Source organism: Peromyscus californicus, unplaced genomic scaffold, assembly GCF_007827085.1.
Source record: "Peromyscus californicus insignis strain IS unplaced genomic scaffold, ASM782708v3 Scaffold_4__1_contigs__length_199733344, whole genome shotgun sequence".
Lineage (NCBI taxonomy): Eukaryota > Metazoa > Chordata > Mammalia > Rodentia > Cricetidae > Peromyscus > Peromyscus californicus.
The window spans coordinates 121,155,123-121,173,853 of record NW_026294562.1 but is presented as its reverse complement, the minus strand read 5'-3'; the positions used below and the strand labels follow the sequence as shown (position 1 = coordinate 121,173,853).

At 46.5% G+C, this 18,731-nt stretch overlaps 1 protein-coding gene across 2 annotated transcripts in view; it reads right to left on the bottom strand.

The window, feature by feature from the left end:
* The window catches only part of Crtc3 (CREB regulated transcription coactivator 3), a 111,535-nt gene that overhangs the window by 19,639 nt on the left and 73,165 nt on the right, over positions 1-18,731 (bottom strand). The window contains exons 4-9 of one of the 2 annotated variants that reach the window (XM_052760866.1): positions 18,144-18,205; positions 16,036-16,098; positions 13,914-14,014; positions 7,008-7,043; positions 3,145-3,227; positions 1,748-1,797 (exon numbers count right to left, since the gene is read on the bottom strand). In XM_052760866.1, coding sequence (XP_052616826.1) covers positions 1,748-1,797; positions 3,145-3,227; positions 7,008-7,043; positions 13,914-14,014; positions 16,036-16,098; positions 18,144-18,205 — 395 coding nt within the window. Of the gene's footprint in view, positions 1-1,747; positions 1,798-3,144; positions 3,231-7,007; positions 7,044-13,913; positions 14,015-16,035; positions 16,099-18,143; positions 18,206-18,731 lie in introns of both variants that reach the window. The other variant, XM_052760865.1, reaches the window with a different exon arrangement.

Genomic DNA, 18,731 nt, shown 5'->3' with positions numbered 1-18,731 from the left:
TTGAACTCAGATCCTTATGCTTGCATAGAGAGCTCTCTTACCCTCAGAGTCCTCTCCTTAGTCCTCCCTCTCCCATTTTTTTAAGACAGGGTATTAATTATCCCAGGCTGGCCTTAAACTTGCAGAGGATGACCGCATACTTCAGCTCTTCCTGCACTCACCTCTGGAATGCTGGGACTGCAGATGTGCACAGTCATACCTAGTTCATACAGTGCTGGGGATGGGACCATGGCTTTGTGCATGCTGGGCAAGCACTCTGCGAACTGAGCTATAATCCTAGCTCCCAATGGTTTGGTTTTTGAAACTCTTGGCCCTGTCTGTAGGAAGGTCCTGCATCTCTGGATGGGCTGGTCTCTTTGTCCTGTCATGTTCCTAGATTTCTGTTGTTCTAAAGAGGTCAATTCTCTTCTCATTTCTGTGGGCTATTAATTACAGGAGTTTATATTTAACTGACTAAAAAAGCATTCCAAGCTGTGGGCACTCAATGCCCGATGCACTGCTGTGAAATCATGGGAGAGTTTGTGAAACACTATTTAGGAGTGGCCAGAAGTTAGTTCAAGTTACCCATAGATCCTCTAAAGTGGGTGTTCGTGTCAAGCTAGATCATGAAAAGGCCTCATTTCCAAATCGCACTGTTTTGGTCCTAGGAAGACTCGCTGTGCCTGAGCTGGCTTTGGTGCCATGCGCTGCGACTATGCTGGGAGACACTGCGACAAACGCCATGCAGCTTTCACACAGCTCTCAGGACACTGTCCAGCCGAGGGGTCCTCCCCAGGAAGTATGCACAGATCATCCAACGGTTTCAAAGGCTGGGGGAACTGTGGCCCCCTTAACAGAAGTCTGTTGGGGTCCCCTACACCAGCCTCCTTTTGGGTGTCAATACCCAGGCTTCACAACCCTTTCTGCCCCCTTAATCTCCCTTACTCTCATCTTCTTACAAACTTGTTACATCTGTTCGCACCACAAGTATTTTATACTGTATGTGCTTTAATAATCTATGCAAAATCTTTTAGGAAGTAAATCTGTATGTTACAAAATCCATTTATTAAGCTGGGTGTGATGGCACACACTTTTAATCTCAGCACTTGGGAGGCAGGTACAGACTGATTTCTGTGAGTTCAAGGCCAGCCTATTCTACATAGTGAGTTCAAGGTCAGCCAGGGTTGCATAATGAGACTCCTACCTCAAAACAAACAAACAACAACAATCCCCCCAAACAAATAATAAACATTAATTAATGAATAGTGCCATAGACTCATTTTAAATTGTAAGTCTTACTATTCACCCTTTTTAAAATTGTAGTGAAATACACATACCATAATTTTACTCCTGTGACCATTTATGCATTGCATACTCAGAAGCATTAAGTACATTCATGGAACTTTTTCTTATCAACTTCTATGTAGCCAATCAAGTTAACTGATGGTTTCCTTTCCTGTCAACTGATGCCCATGGCCTGCCCCGGGGTCCAGTGGACACGTGCACACTTGTATTTCTACCAGGTAGGTTCTGTGTGTGCCCAGAGTCAATCGGGCTATTCTCAAACACATTTATGGCAGTTTTATTGGCTTTGACAGTCATAAAATGGAACTGCCTCAAATACATGAACTATATGTACCAAAAGAGAACAGCTCTTTTTATGCAAATGCAGTTGACTTGGGTTTATAGAGAGCAAGCTATATTTCTCAGTTCTGTGACACAGCACAGAAGACTCTCAAGAACCTCTAGCAGAAGGAACATTACTTACTTGCCGCCCCCAACATCACAGGATCGAGGGCGCCCAGACAGAGACTGGATCTGGGAAGAGACAAAGAAAGCTGGACTTACTCAATGCACAGCCAAATTCAAAGGTTTGAAAAGTGGGGATCTGAGCATCCTAGTTAGAGCCAGTGACAGACAGAACAGGCCAAGGGTATCTTCACAGAGCACCACAGAAGTTGGGGAGTTTAAAAGTTATTAACTTCCCAGTCAAAAGAGAAGTATAACATTAACATATTTTCTTGATTCCTTATTAATTTGTCTTGGAGTGAAATGGTTATTTCCCTCAAAGAGGCAAATGTTTTGCACATTCAGATTTTAAATATTTCTTTTCAACTGGCAAGAGAGAAAAAGAAGAAAATGAAAAAGCAAAACAAGGCAATGAAGGAGGGAATGAATGTCCAGGAAAAGGACAATCTAATTAGAATGTACACTGGTGGGGACAGGGACGGATACTGCACAGCCACAGGACCAAGGGAGACAGCCCATCTCTCTAGAGAGAGCAGCTCCAGGTACTGGGAGGGAGTGCACACCTGCATACCCATTTTCTGTCTTCTACAAACAGGTCTCCAAAACCACCTTTCACAGACAAGAGGGCAGAGAGCTGTTTAAATGTGTGGATTTCAGATCTCAGTTCTTTCAGGTCCCTCAAGAGAAAACATCAACTACATATCTTGCTTTCATAGAACCCTGTCAGGACCACCCTAATGCTAGCAGACTGGGGTAGACTTGATGGAGGAGAATGAGCAGGACCCTGATGGACAGGACAGTGAGGCCCAGAGACCAAACAACCAACTACATCTGAGCATCATTAGGCGCTGGAAGGAGGGACTTTTCTCTCAAAACAGCAGCTCTACAGAAAGAGAGGCCAAGCTTAGCCGGGGCCTCCCTCTCCTCAGCGGGCGAGGTTTACACAGTGAGGTGGAGGCCAGCAGGACTTTAGATACTAAGATTGAAGCTCAGAGAAATCATAGTAAACAGATGACTCATCACCTGCTGCCTCTCAGAGAGCTCGGGTCAAAGGCCTTTGCTTTCAGAAAGGATCATCTGGCAGGACAGCAATGCTCAACAGGAGCTGGAGAGTGGCTCAAAGCAGAGATGTCTACCTTTTCGTGCCAGCTCTCCAAGCTTCTGACAGGGAGAGGTCCAGTAGCTTAACAGTTTTCTTTTGAGAATCAGTGAATTCACACGAAAGCAAGGAAGCCACAGATCACGGTACTAATTCACCACTACGAGCACGATTTTTGTTTGGAACAGCATCCCGGCTATGTCTTTCCAGTCTCGGGGTCCAGCCAAATCCTCTCTTCCCTTTCCCCTAGTTCTGGCTTCTGCCTCTGCAGGGCAGACAGCCAGGATGATGACTGCACCCGAGGACTGCTCACCCACCTCCTTGGTCTCCCACAGTTGTTTAGGCAGTGGCTTCGGAACATTTAACAGATTCTCTTCTTTCAACGGACCAGGGAAAGATGCTACTAAAAGAGAGAAGAAGCACATTCATTGAACTAAAATTAGCCACCTGACTTTTGGCCAAATAATTAGCTTAATTTAAAAGTGCTGGGGCAGGGCGGGGGTGGGGGGGTGGGGGTGGGGGTGTTGCAAACTTTTAATACCAGTACTCAGGAGGCAGAGGCAGGTGGATCTTTGTGAATCTGAGGCCAGCATACTCTACATAGGAAGTTCCAGGACAGCTAGGGCTACACAGAAAGACCCTGTCTCAAAAGGGAAAAAAAAAAAAGCTGGGTGATGGTGAGGTACCTCTTTAATCTCAGCACTCGGGAGGCAGAGGCAGGCAGATTTCTAAGTTTGAGGCCAGCCTGGTCTATAGAGTGAGTTCCAGGACAGCCAGGATTACACAGAGAAACCCTGCCTAAAAAAAACAAACAAACAACAACAAAAAAAAAACTAAAATAAAAAGAAAGAAAGAAAAGAAAAATATTGAAAAGCAGTTCTTAGCATTAGGGGCTGGCTGCCCTGGAACCCGCCACGTAGCCCAGGCTGACCTCAGACTTGCAGCTATCCACCTGCCTTTGTCTCTGAGGTGGTGGGATTACAGGCATGTGCCACCCTGCCCAGTGAACAGGATTTCTTTAGCAAACATTTACTTTTTACATACTCTTTTTTCTTAATATTGTATTATTTTGTGTGTATGGATATTTTGCCTACATGTGTCTGTGTACTACTTGAATGCCAGCGCCCATGGAGGCTAGAAGAGGGCATCAGATCCCATGGAACTAGTTATAGATGATTATGAGCTACCCTGTGGGTGCTAGGAATCAAACCCAGGTCCTCTGGCAGTGCTCTTAACCACTGAGCCATCTCTCCAGCCCCTTTATCAAATATTTATTGATAGTCCCCTGGGAAGTTGCTTTGTGTGTCATTGTGGGGATTGAAGAAACAATTAAGAAACAGATTCAAATTTGAGAGTCTATAAACTAGCCAGGGGACAAAGGCAACACACTTAGGACAGTCATTAAGACTGAAGAAAGCCAGGAGAGTAATGCATCCTCGCTTCAGAGCAGGGAAGAGAGGAATACCAAGGCTTTGGAGCTGGGTGGGCTGGGCTCCCTTCAGAAACAGCAAAGAGCATTCAAGCAAGAGCATGGGGGAAAAGTAACAGGCCTCGAGAAGAGACGGTGCCTACCACCAGTCAGGGTGCTCTTTGTATGTGGACTACGGTCCAGGTAAAGGAGAGTGACAGGAAATAAAATGCACAGGCACGAGACCAGGCCAGGGCCCTTCGGGCATGAGAAAAGATAAGAACACACACACACACACACACACACACACACACACACACACACACACACACACACTGATAAAGAAAGGATGAAATAAAGAAGGAAACAACAGACGAAGAGGTAGGTGGGGGAGGTGGTCCGGAGGGTAGACAGAGCGCTTGCCCTGTAAGAGTGAGGACTAGAGTTGGGATCCCCAGAATCCATGTAAACCAGGTAGGCATGCAGCTGCCTGTAATCCCAGAGCGTCAGGGAAGGGACGGGGCTCCTTGCTCCTGGAGCAGGCTTGGCTGTCGAGGTTAGTCTAAACCAGCAAGTGCTGGATTCAGCAGGTCTCCTACCTCAGTAAGTGGAGAGTAATCAGGGAAGATACCCAACTCTGGGCTTCCACATGAATGTGCATGTATGTGCAAGTGCCCTCCAGGGTGTCCACATACATAAACACAGCACACGCACACACACACACACGTACACAAATGGAGAATAGAAACAATGTATGGAAATCACAGTGGCAGTGAAGCTACTTGGTAAACGCTGGGATGGGGAATAAGGAAGGACTGATCATCACCAGGCACATCTGGCTGAACAGCTGACAGGGGTTCTAATGGGTCTTTAATGTTACAGGATGACCTGGCTCTACCTGAAGGGACTGTTCCTCGGCTGTGATAACACTCTCAGCCATACCAATGAAAGCAAGAAGGCTGGCTAAGCCACAAACCAAGTGAAGGCTTTTTGTTCTCAGGCACAGACCAGAGGTCAAAGGCGAGCTCTGAGGAACTATGTGATCTAATGTCAGGAAGATTATTCAACAGCAGACCCTGGAGACTGCTTGGAATGAGGGATGCTGCAGGGTTCTGGGGACTGCATGGCTCCACTGTGACTGTCTTGCCTGTCCTGCCCTTGGCCCACACAAGATGAGTAACAGACCCCAGGAAGTCACTTAAAAGTGAGATCAAACTAGGCATGTTGGCACAAGCCGCAATTCCAGCATGTAGGAAGTAGAGGCAGGAGGATCAGGGTTCAGTGCTAGCCTGGGCTACATGATACCATATCTCAAAGAACAAACAATAATACAAGGGCCAAAATTTCAGAATGAACTCCGAGAAAAGGGTTAAAATAAACACTCGGAGCTTCCTTTTCTTTGCAAGTGAATACAACTGAGGGAATTATTACAACTGTGGACTTCCCGAGTAACTACCAGTGGCTGGCCCAGCACCACACAGTGCTCATCATGGCTAACCCAGCGCCAGGGAAACAGACGCCACTTCTGCTGAGACAACCAGACTTTATCAGCATGCCATTATGGTTCAAAGCAGGGGGAGAACAAGGATAACTATGTGCTCTGAAGGTTCTGCGGGAGCTAAGCAAGGCGGCCTCATGACTCAAGGCCCAAAAGAGATCAGTCACAGGACTGTGATTGGGACAGGCCACAGGGCCTCAACAGGTTGTTTCCTTTGAGGAATTCATTGTTGTGGTTTCTTTCCATGTACAAGGTTTGTTGGGAATTCTTCAAAGAATTAACAGGGGATGGCCCTGAAGCAATTTCTTCATTTCTACCTTGAATGATCAGATGAATCAGTTTCAAGTTTTTATGATTTTATTTAACATCTAAAGTGGTTTGCTCAGAAAAGGAGTGTTCAGGGTGATGTCAGAGGGCTCCACCTCTCATGCAAGTGGTCCTTGCTCATCATGTTCTCCACAAGCCTGGCCTCTGTGACATATAAACTAATTTAGCCATCCAGCTGATTCAGATTATGAAAATTACACCTCAGCTTATAAAGATCTAACAGTGCCAGGTATTAAATGACTAAAGGAACAGGTTTGGATCCCCATTTGTTGACGGTTTTCAGTTTCATTTCAGCAGATCTCTAGCATGATTTTAACTGGCTTTACAAAGCTCAGTGTCTTCTGCAAAATGCATAATTCGATCTTATAATAAATTTGCACTTACTTTTCTTTTTTTGAGACAGGATCTCATGTATCCCAGGCTAGTCTCAAGCTCTATATGTAGCCAAGGTTATCCCTGAACTTCTGGTCCTCCTGCCTCCACCTCCCAGGTGGAGGACTACAGAAGTTTACAACATGCTTGGTTTACTTGGTGCTGGAGAGTGAACTCTGGCTGCATGCATGCATGCTGAGCAGTCCACCATTTGAGTCACAGCCTTATTGCAAACTGGCACGTTCCTTGCCCTGCTATCAAGTCTACCAATTACTCCCAGTGACTTTCTAAATGGGCTGAGGCAGTGTTGAGAAAAGGCAGAAGAACAACTGTTTAAGTACTTGATTAATTCACGCTTTCATGTGGCTGTAACTCTTGCTTCCTTGCCCAACCCTGTGACTGTGGTACTGAGGGGACTCGGGTAACAAGGGACCATTGTAATCTAGTCACACATTTCCTCTCTCATGGCTTTGATCATGTCTGGCTAATTTTCTTAGAGCATCTCAGATAAGTAATCTAAGCAACAGTTGTCAGCCTTCACATAAATGACTGTCAACCCCAACACCTGCTCATACCTTCCCCATGGCCATCATTTTCTCCATCACAGAAACCTGGTAGAAAAGAGAAGAAAGAGAAAAACACTTTTATATGTGGTGCTCTCATTTATTAATGCATTAGAATAACTTTCTGATGTGAAATACAATTTTTGAAAATTCTAAAGCAGTTTTGACAATGCTCATTCCAGGTGCTTTAGCATTCACACTACAAACAGACGCAGTTATTCTGAGTCTAGAGTTGGGGCCCAAGTGCTTTTCCTTTAAAGTGTCTTTAACTGTTCTTGCTGATCCTGTCTCAAGAGAACAGTGGTTGACAGTCTGAGAAATCATTGAAAGCAGTCTATCTTCAAAATACAAAGCAAAAACGTTTGCTTTGTCACACCCCCAAGTGTGTCATCCTAGGGGAGAGCAGGTACCTTGGAACCCGAGTCACTGTTCTGACACTTACCATGGGTGGAGGTTCCATGATGGACACGGTGACACATTCTGGATTCTTACACGAGTTGTTTTAAAAAATACATATCTAGAGTCTAAGCCAAGATAAGGGTATATGTGATAGCTATTCACGAAGATTTTTAAAAGCTGATTTGGAATCAGCCCTGACTGAATGAAGAGCTATGAAGTCTGCTTCAGATGACGATGCAGAGTCCCTTCAGCACCTAACTAAAGAGCCGCCCCCAACATGGCTAGCCACTCCCCTCGGAGCAATCACTACACCCAGTGAGTTTTCAGCATAGACTCGGGATACAATTCTAAGTCTAAGCCTTTAAACACAGCTCAGCTTAGGTAAGTTTCTGGAAGAAATGGTTAAACTATAAATTAACCCAATTAGTCTATAAAACTTAAAATACCTAATAATCATTCACTCAACAGATACTTGCTCAGTTCCTGCAGCGTGCGTTAGAGGGTTGGGGCAGGTGGTGCGGGGCAGACAGGAGGAGGCAGAGCTATGGCGTTTTAGGGACAGATGGACACTAACAGTTCCCAAGGGTGCCAAAAGCTCCGTAGTTCAGCATATTCACAAATCGCAGGCTTTTTCCCAGGCCCCCAGAAGACAGAATCTAAGTTAGTGGTTTAAAATCATTTTAGTGCGTCTACAAGACCACTAGGCTAATTTTTTTTTTCCTTTTTGGTTTTTTGAGACAGGGTTTCTCTGTGTAGCCCTGGCTGTCCCAGAACTCCCTCTGTAGACCAGGTTGGCCTCAAACTCACAGCGATCTGCCTACCTCTGCTGGGATTAAAGGTGTGCACCGCCGACGCCGGGCGGGTGGTGGCGCACGCCTTTAATCCCAGCACTCGGGAGGCAGAGGCAGGAGGATCTCTGTGAGTTCGAGGCCAGCCTGGTCTACAAAGTGAGTTCCAGGAAAGGCGCAAAGCTACACAGAGAAACCCTGTCTCAAAAAACAAAACAAAACAAAACAAAAAAAGGTGTGCACCGCCACTGCTGGGCCACTAGGGTAAACTTGTTAAGATGAGGATTCCTGGACCCACCCTTTAAAGATGCTGATGCAGAAGGTATGTGAATTGCATGCCACTCAACAGCAGACAGAGTGCTTGCCGAGCGTGCTGAGGCCGTGGATTTGAGCCCAGCACCACAAACAAAGTAAAAAGAAAAAAAGAAAAAGAAAAAGCAAAGGGGAAAAGCCAACTGGCCAAGTTGCACAGAGCTGGCTAAGCGGCTACTAATCAGTCTGTGACTTAGCACTCTAGGGAAAGGCCGTGTGGCCAGGAGGCCATCAGAAAACGCAGTGCACAGGGACAAAGGCACCGCTCCAGAGTCAGCATTGACAGAAGGAGGGGCAGAAGCTTCTCATGCAGTGTGGCTTTTGAGAAAGAGCAAGGAACGTAACCGTTCTGACCACCAAAATGTGACGATCCTATTAAAAATGGCAACTTACATTTTATAAAATGGTCTACTATGGTACACTGAAGAATCTCTTCATCAAGACACTCTAAGTTTAACTACTAAGGCTGACCAGTCCCTACAGCATGAAGAGCTAACTGGGGGTCACCATGTGAATCTCAGAGGTGAGCAGATTCTCTGTGGGGTATCCTGCTGTGTCACCCTCTTCCCCAGACTAGTGCAGGAGGCAGGCTTCATCCCTAGGCAGGCAGGGAGGACCAGGGAGGGAGATGATAACGCTTGCTGCGTGCCAGGTACCTCACACAATGATCTCATGTAATCCTTGGAGCAACTGTCTGAGATATGAGCTCTCACCACACCCAAGAGCACACTGCTGGTTCTGGGACTAGAACTCTGGGCATGGTACCTTCAGAAAGTCCATGTCCCTAGTCAAGGTGCCGTCCCCGGAGGAATGGAGGCGGGTGGAGGAAAGGTTAAGGCGCTGCTTCCTTGGTGAAACAGGAGTGGGAAGGAGTAAGGACAGGGGAGGAGAGGAGGAAGACACACACAGCAGGGGCCGGAACGGTGAGGTCTGGCCGGGGCACAAGCTGGGAGGAGTCGGCTAGTCATCGGATGAAGTGGAGAGCAGAGGCCTGGGTTAGTAATGAGCCTTAGGGACTGTTCTTGTGGCAGAACCTGAGATGCTTTGGGACAGCCTCAAGGCCAGGACACCATAGAAAATCAACAGCCTGGACAAGAGGCCCAGAGGCAGGGTACTTGGCAGTGCAGACACAAGGCACGCTGCAGGGAGCAAGAGCAGTTGGTCTGGAGTGTGGGGTGAAGGCAAGCGAATGAGGGAAACTAAACATCGCTCTCAGGGGTCCACTTAAGTGACCAGAGGACGGGGGCAGCCATGGCTGACAAATGTATTTGAAATTAACATATAAAAAAATAGCCAAATTTAGACTTCTACTGCTACTACTACTGTTACTACTACACACAATTACACACACACACACACACACACACAATTCCAAAGGGTACAACTTTAACAAAAGCGACGAGAACAGAAAGCAGGGAATTATGACTAGGTATCTAGAAAAAGAGGAAATTCATTCACTGCAGTCCCACAGGGGACAGGACAGCAACGACCAACGCCACATCTGTGTTGTAGGAAACCCGTAGCCTTGGAGCCTCAGAGGGTTGATCAAATTAACATCTGAGACCATGTTCCTTTTATGTGCTCCCATGTCTGGCAAGCCTACATAATGCCTCACAGTCTTCATGTGAAGTAGAAATACAAGGTGTAGATATTGTAACCACAGTGGATCCTAAGAGAAGTTTCTAGAATTCCAGCCTTCCTCTCTGGGCCTTCCTGCTACCCTGATGACACTTTTGCTTTTGTTTTGTTTTTTATATTTTATTTTATTCCTCCCCCTGGTACCCTGGTGTGTGTGTGTGTGTGTGTGTGTGTGTGTGTGTGTGTGTGTGTGTGTGTGTGAGCCATGATGCATGTGCATGTGGAGGTCAGAAGACATCCTTGGGTGTTGGTCCTTCCTCAACTTCCACCTTCTTTGAGTCAGGGTCTCTTTTCATTTGCTGCTGCATACTCCAGACTATCTGGCCCACGAACTGGAGACCTTCCCATAGAAGCACTCAGATTACAGGTGCACACGGCAACATCTGGCTTCTACATGGATTCCGGGGATCTACACACAGGTTCTCATGTTGGCATGGTAAGTATTTCGCCTGCTGAGTCTTTGCCCAGCAGAGGTGTCTGTGTCAGGGAGACAGGTGTCACTGGCAGGCTTAGCTCTCCTGTGGCTACTTGACTTTAAACCGTCTCCTTACACTGTGAGTCAGAGCTTAGTGCTGCCTGAAGGGTCACTGAGCTACAGATCACATCTCCACCCCTCAGAGGAGACTCAAGGGACTACAGTCCTCAGCGATGGCGGTTTGTAGTCACAGGCTACACTCTGCCCTCGGCTCCTAGCTGCTCCCTGAAGAACAAGGGCCACTTTAGCTTTTTCTACATGCTACTATGAAGGAGGACAGTTTGGAGATAAAGCCAAGCTGTGGGACAGGGCAAGTGTCACATTGTGCTGATCCACCCACATGGATATATGAAACAGTAATTAAACTGCACATGGTACCAGGGGAATGGGTAATTCAACAAGAGAGAGAAATGATAAAAACCCTGTTTGGTTGCATAAAAGTTTATTCCTGTCATTTACAACTTCATATCATTTATGTCTAATTGTCATTTAATTGAATAACCATCATGAAAAGTACCATGTATCAGACTAACAGCTTTGCTTCCTGGGGATACAAACTGAGCTGGCAAATGGGTCATATACTTGACGGCTCCTGTAGCTAGAGCAGGCACTCCCTCATCATCTGCTCCCAGTAACAACAACGATGACGGGCCTCCGTCACTATGCTCAGCAAAGATTCCCAGGAAAGGGCCATTATTATTATTCCTACTACAGAATCTAGTTCTGGGCTTTGGTTATATTTTCCCATCACTTTTAAAATCTTTACTTTATTTGGTGGGTCCTATAAAAAGAAATACTTTTTTTGTGAAGTTAGTTGGTATTTTTAAAATCCAAAAGGAAAGAAAATGAAAAACTTTAATGAATTACAGGGGGAAAATACATAAAACCATTTAAAATAGCTCCCACCAACAAATATAATTCCCCAGAAATAATTCCCATCCTTGGAGACTTGAATAATATTTTAAACACACTGGCTTTCCCATGTAAACACATCCATATTTGGACGTGTTTCTGAGTTCTGTGATATGGAGGCAACCGCAGAAGCAGGCTCACAGTGCAGGCATCCATGCTGGGGGCTGGCCCACCTTCTGCAGCTGGCAGATACTGTGGCTCACGATTTCCAACACTGACTTGAAAAGGAGAGCCCACCCAAGTTCCCAAGACAGCCCAGGAGCCCTGTCCAGGCCTCACGCCTTCCTCCACTTCCTTCTTGCTGCTCCCGAGCAGGGTCTGATTGCTCCTCAGCCTCTCATCCTCAGCCTCACACCCGCTGACAGCTCCCTTCTCCCCTCTTACAGGAGACATTCAATTCCATTCCTCTTTACATGGGAGCGCAAATGCTCCTTCAACTACTAATGGTTCCCTTGTCCTCTCCAGGCCATTAGTCCCTTCTAGAAAAGGATAATCTCAGCACAGAGGGCAACACCAAGGCTCCAGGGAAGATCACGTGAGGCTAGTTGGCACCCAGTCAGGGTGACAAAGGCCTTGCTGTGTGCACAGGCACCCCACTGGTTAGTCTCTGCTTTTTAAGGCTTTGTTTATACATATCCATCTCTACCTGTCCTGAAGCCAATCTCCGCTAACTTCCCACACACCCCACTTCTCTAAGCACTGTTTAGTGACCCATCTCCAATTCCAACTTCCCTGCCAACTTCCCTCTCATATTCCCATGTGTGGAAATACAGCAGATGTCCCTGACCAATTCCAAAGCTCCCAGGCTTTACAAAGAGTCATTTCAGCAAATGAACTGCACCAAGGGAACAAACACAGTAATAATTACTATCAAATCCTATCCCTACTATATGCAAGGAAGTAAGACCATGAATGGCTCTCCTTGGAAGGAACAGACATTTTAGGCTTTAAATAAACCAACACTGTGAAGAAAACGGGAAAAGCTAGTATCTAAGCCAGTCCTTACACTCAAAGTCAACCTGTATATGGAAAAGATGATTCAAACCTGTGTTCTTTCTAGATTAGAAGGCCCAGAAAGATGTGCTTGGGAAGTATCTGAATGAAGCACCCCCACTGTGGGTGCAGGTTAGATGTGAGCACCTGGAGTGAGTTTTAGAGAGTACTCAGCACTGTGTGATTTTTTTTTTCCCCTCACTTCTCCAGCAGCAAGCTTGCCTCTACTGGGCACTGCGTCAGGTGTTGGCTAGGACAAGACTTTTAAGATAGCGCCTTCAAGAAATTCACCCTAAGCAGAGGGAGAGAAGCACTCCCCATGAAGGGGCAGTAGTCACAGCACCGGTGTGTAGGAGCTTGGGACAGTGGAGGACAGGGGTAGCTCCGGACAGCTCCGGACCGCTGATGAAAGGCTCCACAAGTGCAGACACGGCTGAGGCTTTCACCCCGAGGCAGTGTGGCTGGGTAGGAGAGGAAGACGTGGGGAAAGGCTGAAGCAGCAGGACCCAGCGAGTTCACACAGCTGTGAGGGGTGGGCTGGGGAACAGGAAGTATGCTCATGGAAAGCCAGAAAAAAGGCCTCGAAGGGAAGTGTCCGGATGGTTTCAGCAGGAGAGCATGAGGAACAGACGGGGGGGGGGGGGGGGGGGGGGGGGCTAGCAATGGAAGCAGAGGTGGCATGCGTCTGCCCTCTCCCGGTTCCGGGCCTTTCTCTTTCAGACTCTCTCTCGCCCACAGGGGAGAAAACCAGTGTTTTGAGAAGAAATGGAGACCAAGGAGCAGGTGACGGTACTTGGCTCCAATTCTGCTCCTCTCCCGTGCCTTGTTCTCTGGGACACGCCTTCCTGCAGAAAGGTCTTCCCCTTGACTCTCCCCAGCCCGTCTTGATTACTCCTCCCATAGGGGTTCATAGGGGTTGTCTGCATCAGCTCTGCTGGCCCCAGGGGCGGGGGTGTTTGCCTCATCCTCAGGTTCAACCATACAAGGTCCATGGACCCACAAAGTGAAGCCACTTCCTCCAACCTGGTCGGATCAGTAACAAAAGAAGGCCTTGGAGAACCCAACAAAGTCAGACTGCAAGGATGTAAGCTAGGACCAAGACCATCCCGACTGCTACCGCAGGAGCCTGTGCACAGGATGAGGCGTGTCTAGAGCAGGGCGGCTGCTACAGGGAGGAGGAAGTTCAGGAGCCGAGAGGTGCCAACAGGGAAGCGGGCGCCATGGAAGAAGCAAGGCAGGGGTGCATCCTAACTGTGTCGTGAGCACACACACTTCCCCTGCTGGGAGCTCTTCTCTGGAGACCACCCAACTGGGGAGAGGCATGCACCGCATACGCTTTCCTCTCGGTTTCTACAGCGCAGGAGAAAGCACAGGCCCTGTTAGCGGGCCTGTGTGGCTTACCCATGTATGGGGCAGGCCAGGGGGACTGGCCGCCTCCTCCATACGGGTCCTGGGGCTTGGTGCTCAGAGCACTGGTGTGAAGAGCAGAATCAGAATTGGTCCTAAGGAGGGGAGGAGAGAGTCTGGCTGAAAATCCATTTTTTTTCCTCAGTGAAATGCAGTTTTTTTTTCCCTAAATATTACGAACAGGAGAGAAGATGAGAATAATCGACTTATAAACATCCATATAATAAAGGATCAGGACCTACCTGCAGTCCTTTACACCAAGAAGGCACCTGAGGACCACCACATGTTCAAAAAGAGTTTAATCTGTGCTTGGATAGTCTTTCACTAGGATGCTAATGGCACAGTGAACTATTTCAGCAAGGCTGGCCTCAGATTCACAGCTTCCGTGAGACCATCCCTTCCCTCTCTGCATCTCAAAAGACGGGCTGTGGCCAGGCCAAACTGAGGCTGCACGAGGCTTCCTGAGAATTCCTGAGCCTATGTGGAAAAGCAGCCAAAGCAGCGGTCCTCAAGCCTTCTCAGGGAGAATGCAAGGTGAAAATCCTACCACCATGCCTCCTCATTCTCACCCTCGGACGGCAGCGCAGGGCTTTCCAGAAGTTGTGCACTGTTACGCACTGAACAGACTGAACGCAGGCACTAACTACGGCTGCCAGAGGTACAAGAATCAACTAGTCTCTGGATATTTTGTTTGCTTTAGAAAATGCTATTGGGTATCTTTTTTAAAAGGTATTATTTATGTTGGCATGTAGTAAGCTTATTAGTGCTATGCTGAAATGCACCAAGGGGAACATTTCACATCTCTGTTAGGTTTCCATCAGAAGCAGCTGAGTATCAATGGGTATCCTCACATAAAGAAATGCCCTTTCAGTGCTTTGGTGGGTTTTTCACAGTGTAAAATAGTCCTAAGCAAACGTTTGGGATAGCAAGTATTTCAAATCCTCTCTGAGAGTTCTAGTGTATGCACAACTTCAGCTCCAAAAGACAACAACGATTTATCTATCCCATCCAAAGGTCAAACTGTCATAAAGGGGGCACATGAGCAACTTCAAGTCAGCCTAAAATGCTTCTTCATGTTCTGCTCCAGGCATCAGCTTCATGTGACTTATGCCACGTGGCTTCAGAGAAGGGAAGAGGCGTCAAGGGAAGGACTCTTGGGATGCTGCAGCAACAGTGTGTGCCCCGAGGGCTCCTGGCTCCTTCAGAGTCACAGAAACCCGGAAAACATCAGTCCAACACAGAGAGAGATAAGGAAAATGGGAATGTAGACTGGCTACTAGACCATGTAGAAAAATTATGGTTAATCTTGTTAATCACGTTGTGGTTATTATTTTTAAGCCCCTCATTGGCCTTTTACTGTTCGGGCATTCAGAGAGAGAAGCTTTGTCTAGTTGGCCATGGAATGGCATATGAAGGGGGAGAGAAGAAACGAGACGGCAGGATGCCGATCAAGACGGAAACTGCTTACAACTTCCTCTCACCCGCAAGATTTTTAATTTCTAAATTAGTTTCCAAGGTTCGGCTTCATAGCCCATATTGGTTTTGAACATGAAGTCCTCCTGCCTCTCAGCTCAGGAGAACTGGGATTACAGCCTGAGCCACCATGCCCAACTCAAGTCTTTCGTTGTTGTTTTTCAAATTCCAGTTCCTTCTGCATATCAGCCAAGGTTTCTGGGGAAACTCATTTGTCCTCTTAAAGCAGAAAAGGCCACTCATCCTTTTGGTCAGGACTGAACAATGGCCCGGGGAAGCAACCTCGAGAGCAGTTGGTGGTTATTGTACTATGCCTCCATGTAGCATCCTACTTAATCCTCACAGCCAATCAATGCCATCATGGGGACAATTACCACCTCCATGTTCATATGTACTAACCAAGGCAGTCAGAAGTGACTTGGTCAGGATCACATGGTCAGAAGCACACCCTGGTGGTCCCCTCCAGACTTCATGTTTTTATCACACCATTTCCTACACATTCAATGTTTTTTTTTCTTTATCACTTCATATAAACACAACTGATATAAACAAACTGGGCAGAGGGATAACATGCAGGACTACCTGGCCAAACCCATCGTCTCCTTCTTGAAAATGTACTTCTACTATGGAACAGTCCACATACCTGTTAAGTGCAGATGTCAGCCGGAATCCAGGATGCTTTTCTTCTTTCCAAGGAGGCTGTTGCCTTTAGAAACCAGAACGGCATAAAAAGAGAAAAAGCTTAAGCTATGGGACCAAAGAGTGATTGCTAGCTGGCTCTTCTAAACTAGTCAGATAGGCCCAGAGTTCCCTAAGATGCCCAGGCCTCACTCTGCTCACCACTGTGGAGAGGAGGCCAGACTGAGGAACCTCTCAGGAGCAACAGCTCTGATTTCCAGGATAACTGCTTCGAATCCATAGCACAGCATCAGCCAGCTGGGCACACTTGGATGCTGGCTGGAACTGGTCAAAGAAAGAATGACTTCCCTCTCCAAGGGACAGTAGGTCTTATTCCAGTATATTAAGTTACCCCTCATCATGTACCTTGAGTGTGTGTGCAGGGCTGCTTTGGCAATCCTGGATGTGAACATTCTGCTCTCTCATATGGAAGGTCATGAGAGCAATATACTGCAAATCATCCTATGAAAATATTCACCTCACCAAGCCTAGGGCTCTGAGAAGCAAAAGACACTTCTGGGATACTGGGATAAAGCACATCCATTTGGAGATCTGCCCTTTCTGACTTAAAATACAATACTGTATTATCTTACAAACTTGAAACTCAGGACTTCTGAGGAGGCTGAAAACCTGCTTGAGGTGGGGCTAGTGTTGGCCATCCTGACCTCCTTTCTCGGATCCAGACTACATTATCCATGATGAGGGCTCAGTCAGTATTTGCCCAAAGAATCAATGAGGAAAAAAATTGAGAGTTGAAGCTCAGAGAGTTCTTTCTTTTTGTTTTTTAACATCTTCTTGGTTTTTTTTTTTTTGTTTTTTTTTTTTGAGGCAGGGTCTCACACTGTATCCTAGGCTGACCTTGAACTCACAGCAATCCTCCTGCTTCAGCCTCCCAAATTCTGGGATTAGAGCTGTGGGCCACTTTTCCTGGAGATCCATCCATTTGAAGAATCTCCCAAGTCTGACAAGGAGGTGTGAAGTAATGCACATACACAACAGAGGTAGTCCTCTTTCTGTTACTGGTATGACGAGTCACCATTATACCAGATAGAAGACATAGTCACAGACTCGAAGCCAAATTCACTGCTTACGTTTTCAAGTCAGGAGTCTTGCATTCCTTTCAGTAACTGGCTAAGAAATGCCACAGAAAGAGTTTATTTTTCATGTCTATCATAAGACTACCAAATCAGACACTCTGTTGGTAAATGTTTTCCCAATGCATTTTTATTTGAATCTAGATTTGCTTAAGTAATTTTTATTCTCTATTTTCTTACAAGCTCAGAATTATCCATGGAAAGGCTGAGATTTTTTGATGTTGTCGTGATCTGAGATAGGGACTCATTTCATAGCTTAGGCTACCTGGAGTTCACTAAGTTCCCCAGGCTAGCCTCAAACTTGTGATTCTCGACTCTTAAGTGCCAGGATTGCAGGTATATGCCACCACCCCCAGCTCAAGACTTACATCGTATGAGATAAAACAAAATTTGATGCTGAAAATTTCTAGCTAGGCCAGGTACTTGGGACAGCCTGGGCTACATAGAGAGACCCTGCCTAAAAAAAAACAAAAAAACAAAAACCACCACCACCACCACCAACAACAACAAAAACATAGTGGAACTTGTCTCTAATACCAGCATTGGAAAGGCAGAGGCAGGAGGATCAGGAGTTCAAGGACATCCTTGGCTACATCACAAATTTGAGGCCAGATTGAGCTACAAGAGACCTTGACTCCAATATTTGAAAAAAACTAAAATAATATATAAATAAGTCTAAAACAGCATTCAAGATAGTTAAAAAGAGGTTCTCTCCTATCTGTTAAATACTTCTATAATGGGCTGGAGAGCTGGCTCAGTGGGAAAGAGCACTGCTGCTCTTCCTGAGGACCTGGGTTCAATTCCCAGCACCCACTATCTGCATGCAGTTCACAACTGTCTGTAACTCCAGTTCTGGGGGATCTGACACCTTCACACAGACAGACATGCAGGAAAAACATCAATGTACACAAAATAAAAATACATAAATAAAAAAATACTTCCATAAAACAAAACAAAACAAAACACATAGCTCTCTTACCTGGGCCAGCTCTCATCCAGGGGCTGCGAAGAGTAACTGGCTGCAAAAGTATTTCCATCAAAGTAGAAATTTCAATAAAGGAAAACAAAATTTATGGGGAGTTGAAGCAGAATTAAGAAACTGAACTGGAGGTTGGCTCTCACTCTCCACACCCGATGGGGCACCCCGTCCACACATTCTCACCAGTTCCAGGCCTCCAGCTTTTTTTTTTTTTTTTTTGGTTTTTCGAGACAGGGTTTCTCTGTGTAGCTTTCCTGGAACTTACTTTGTAGCCCAGGCTGGCCTCGAACTCACAGAGATCCGCCTGGCTCTGCCTCCCGAGTGCTGGGATTAAAGGCGTGCGCCACCACCGCCCGGCCCCAGGCCTCCAGCTTTAACCAGTGTTCTCACCAGACTCGTGTGTGGTGTTCCTTTTCTTTTTGTGTTGTGTATGTGCACGTGTGTGTGTGTGTGTGTGTGTGTGTGTGTGTGTGTGTGTGTGTAAATGTGTGTGTGTACAGGTGTATGTCTGTGGAGGTCAGGAGTCATCCTCAGGTACCATTCCTCAGAAGCCATCTACCTTGGTATTTTGCTGTTGTTTGATCTTGG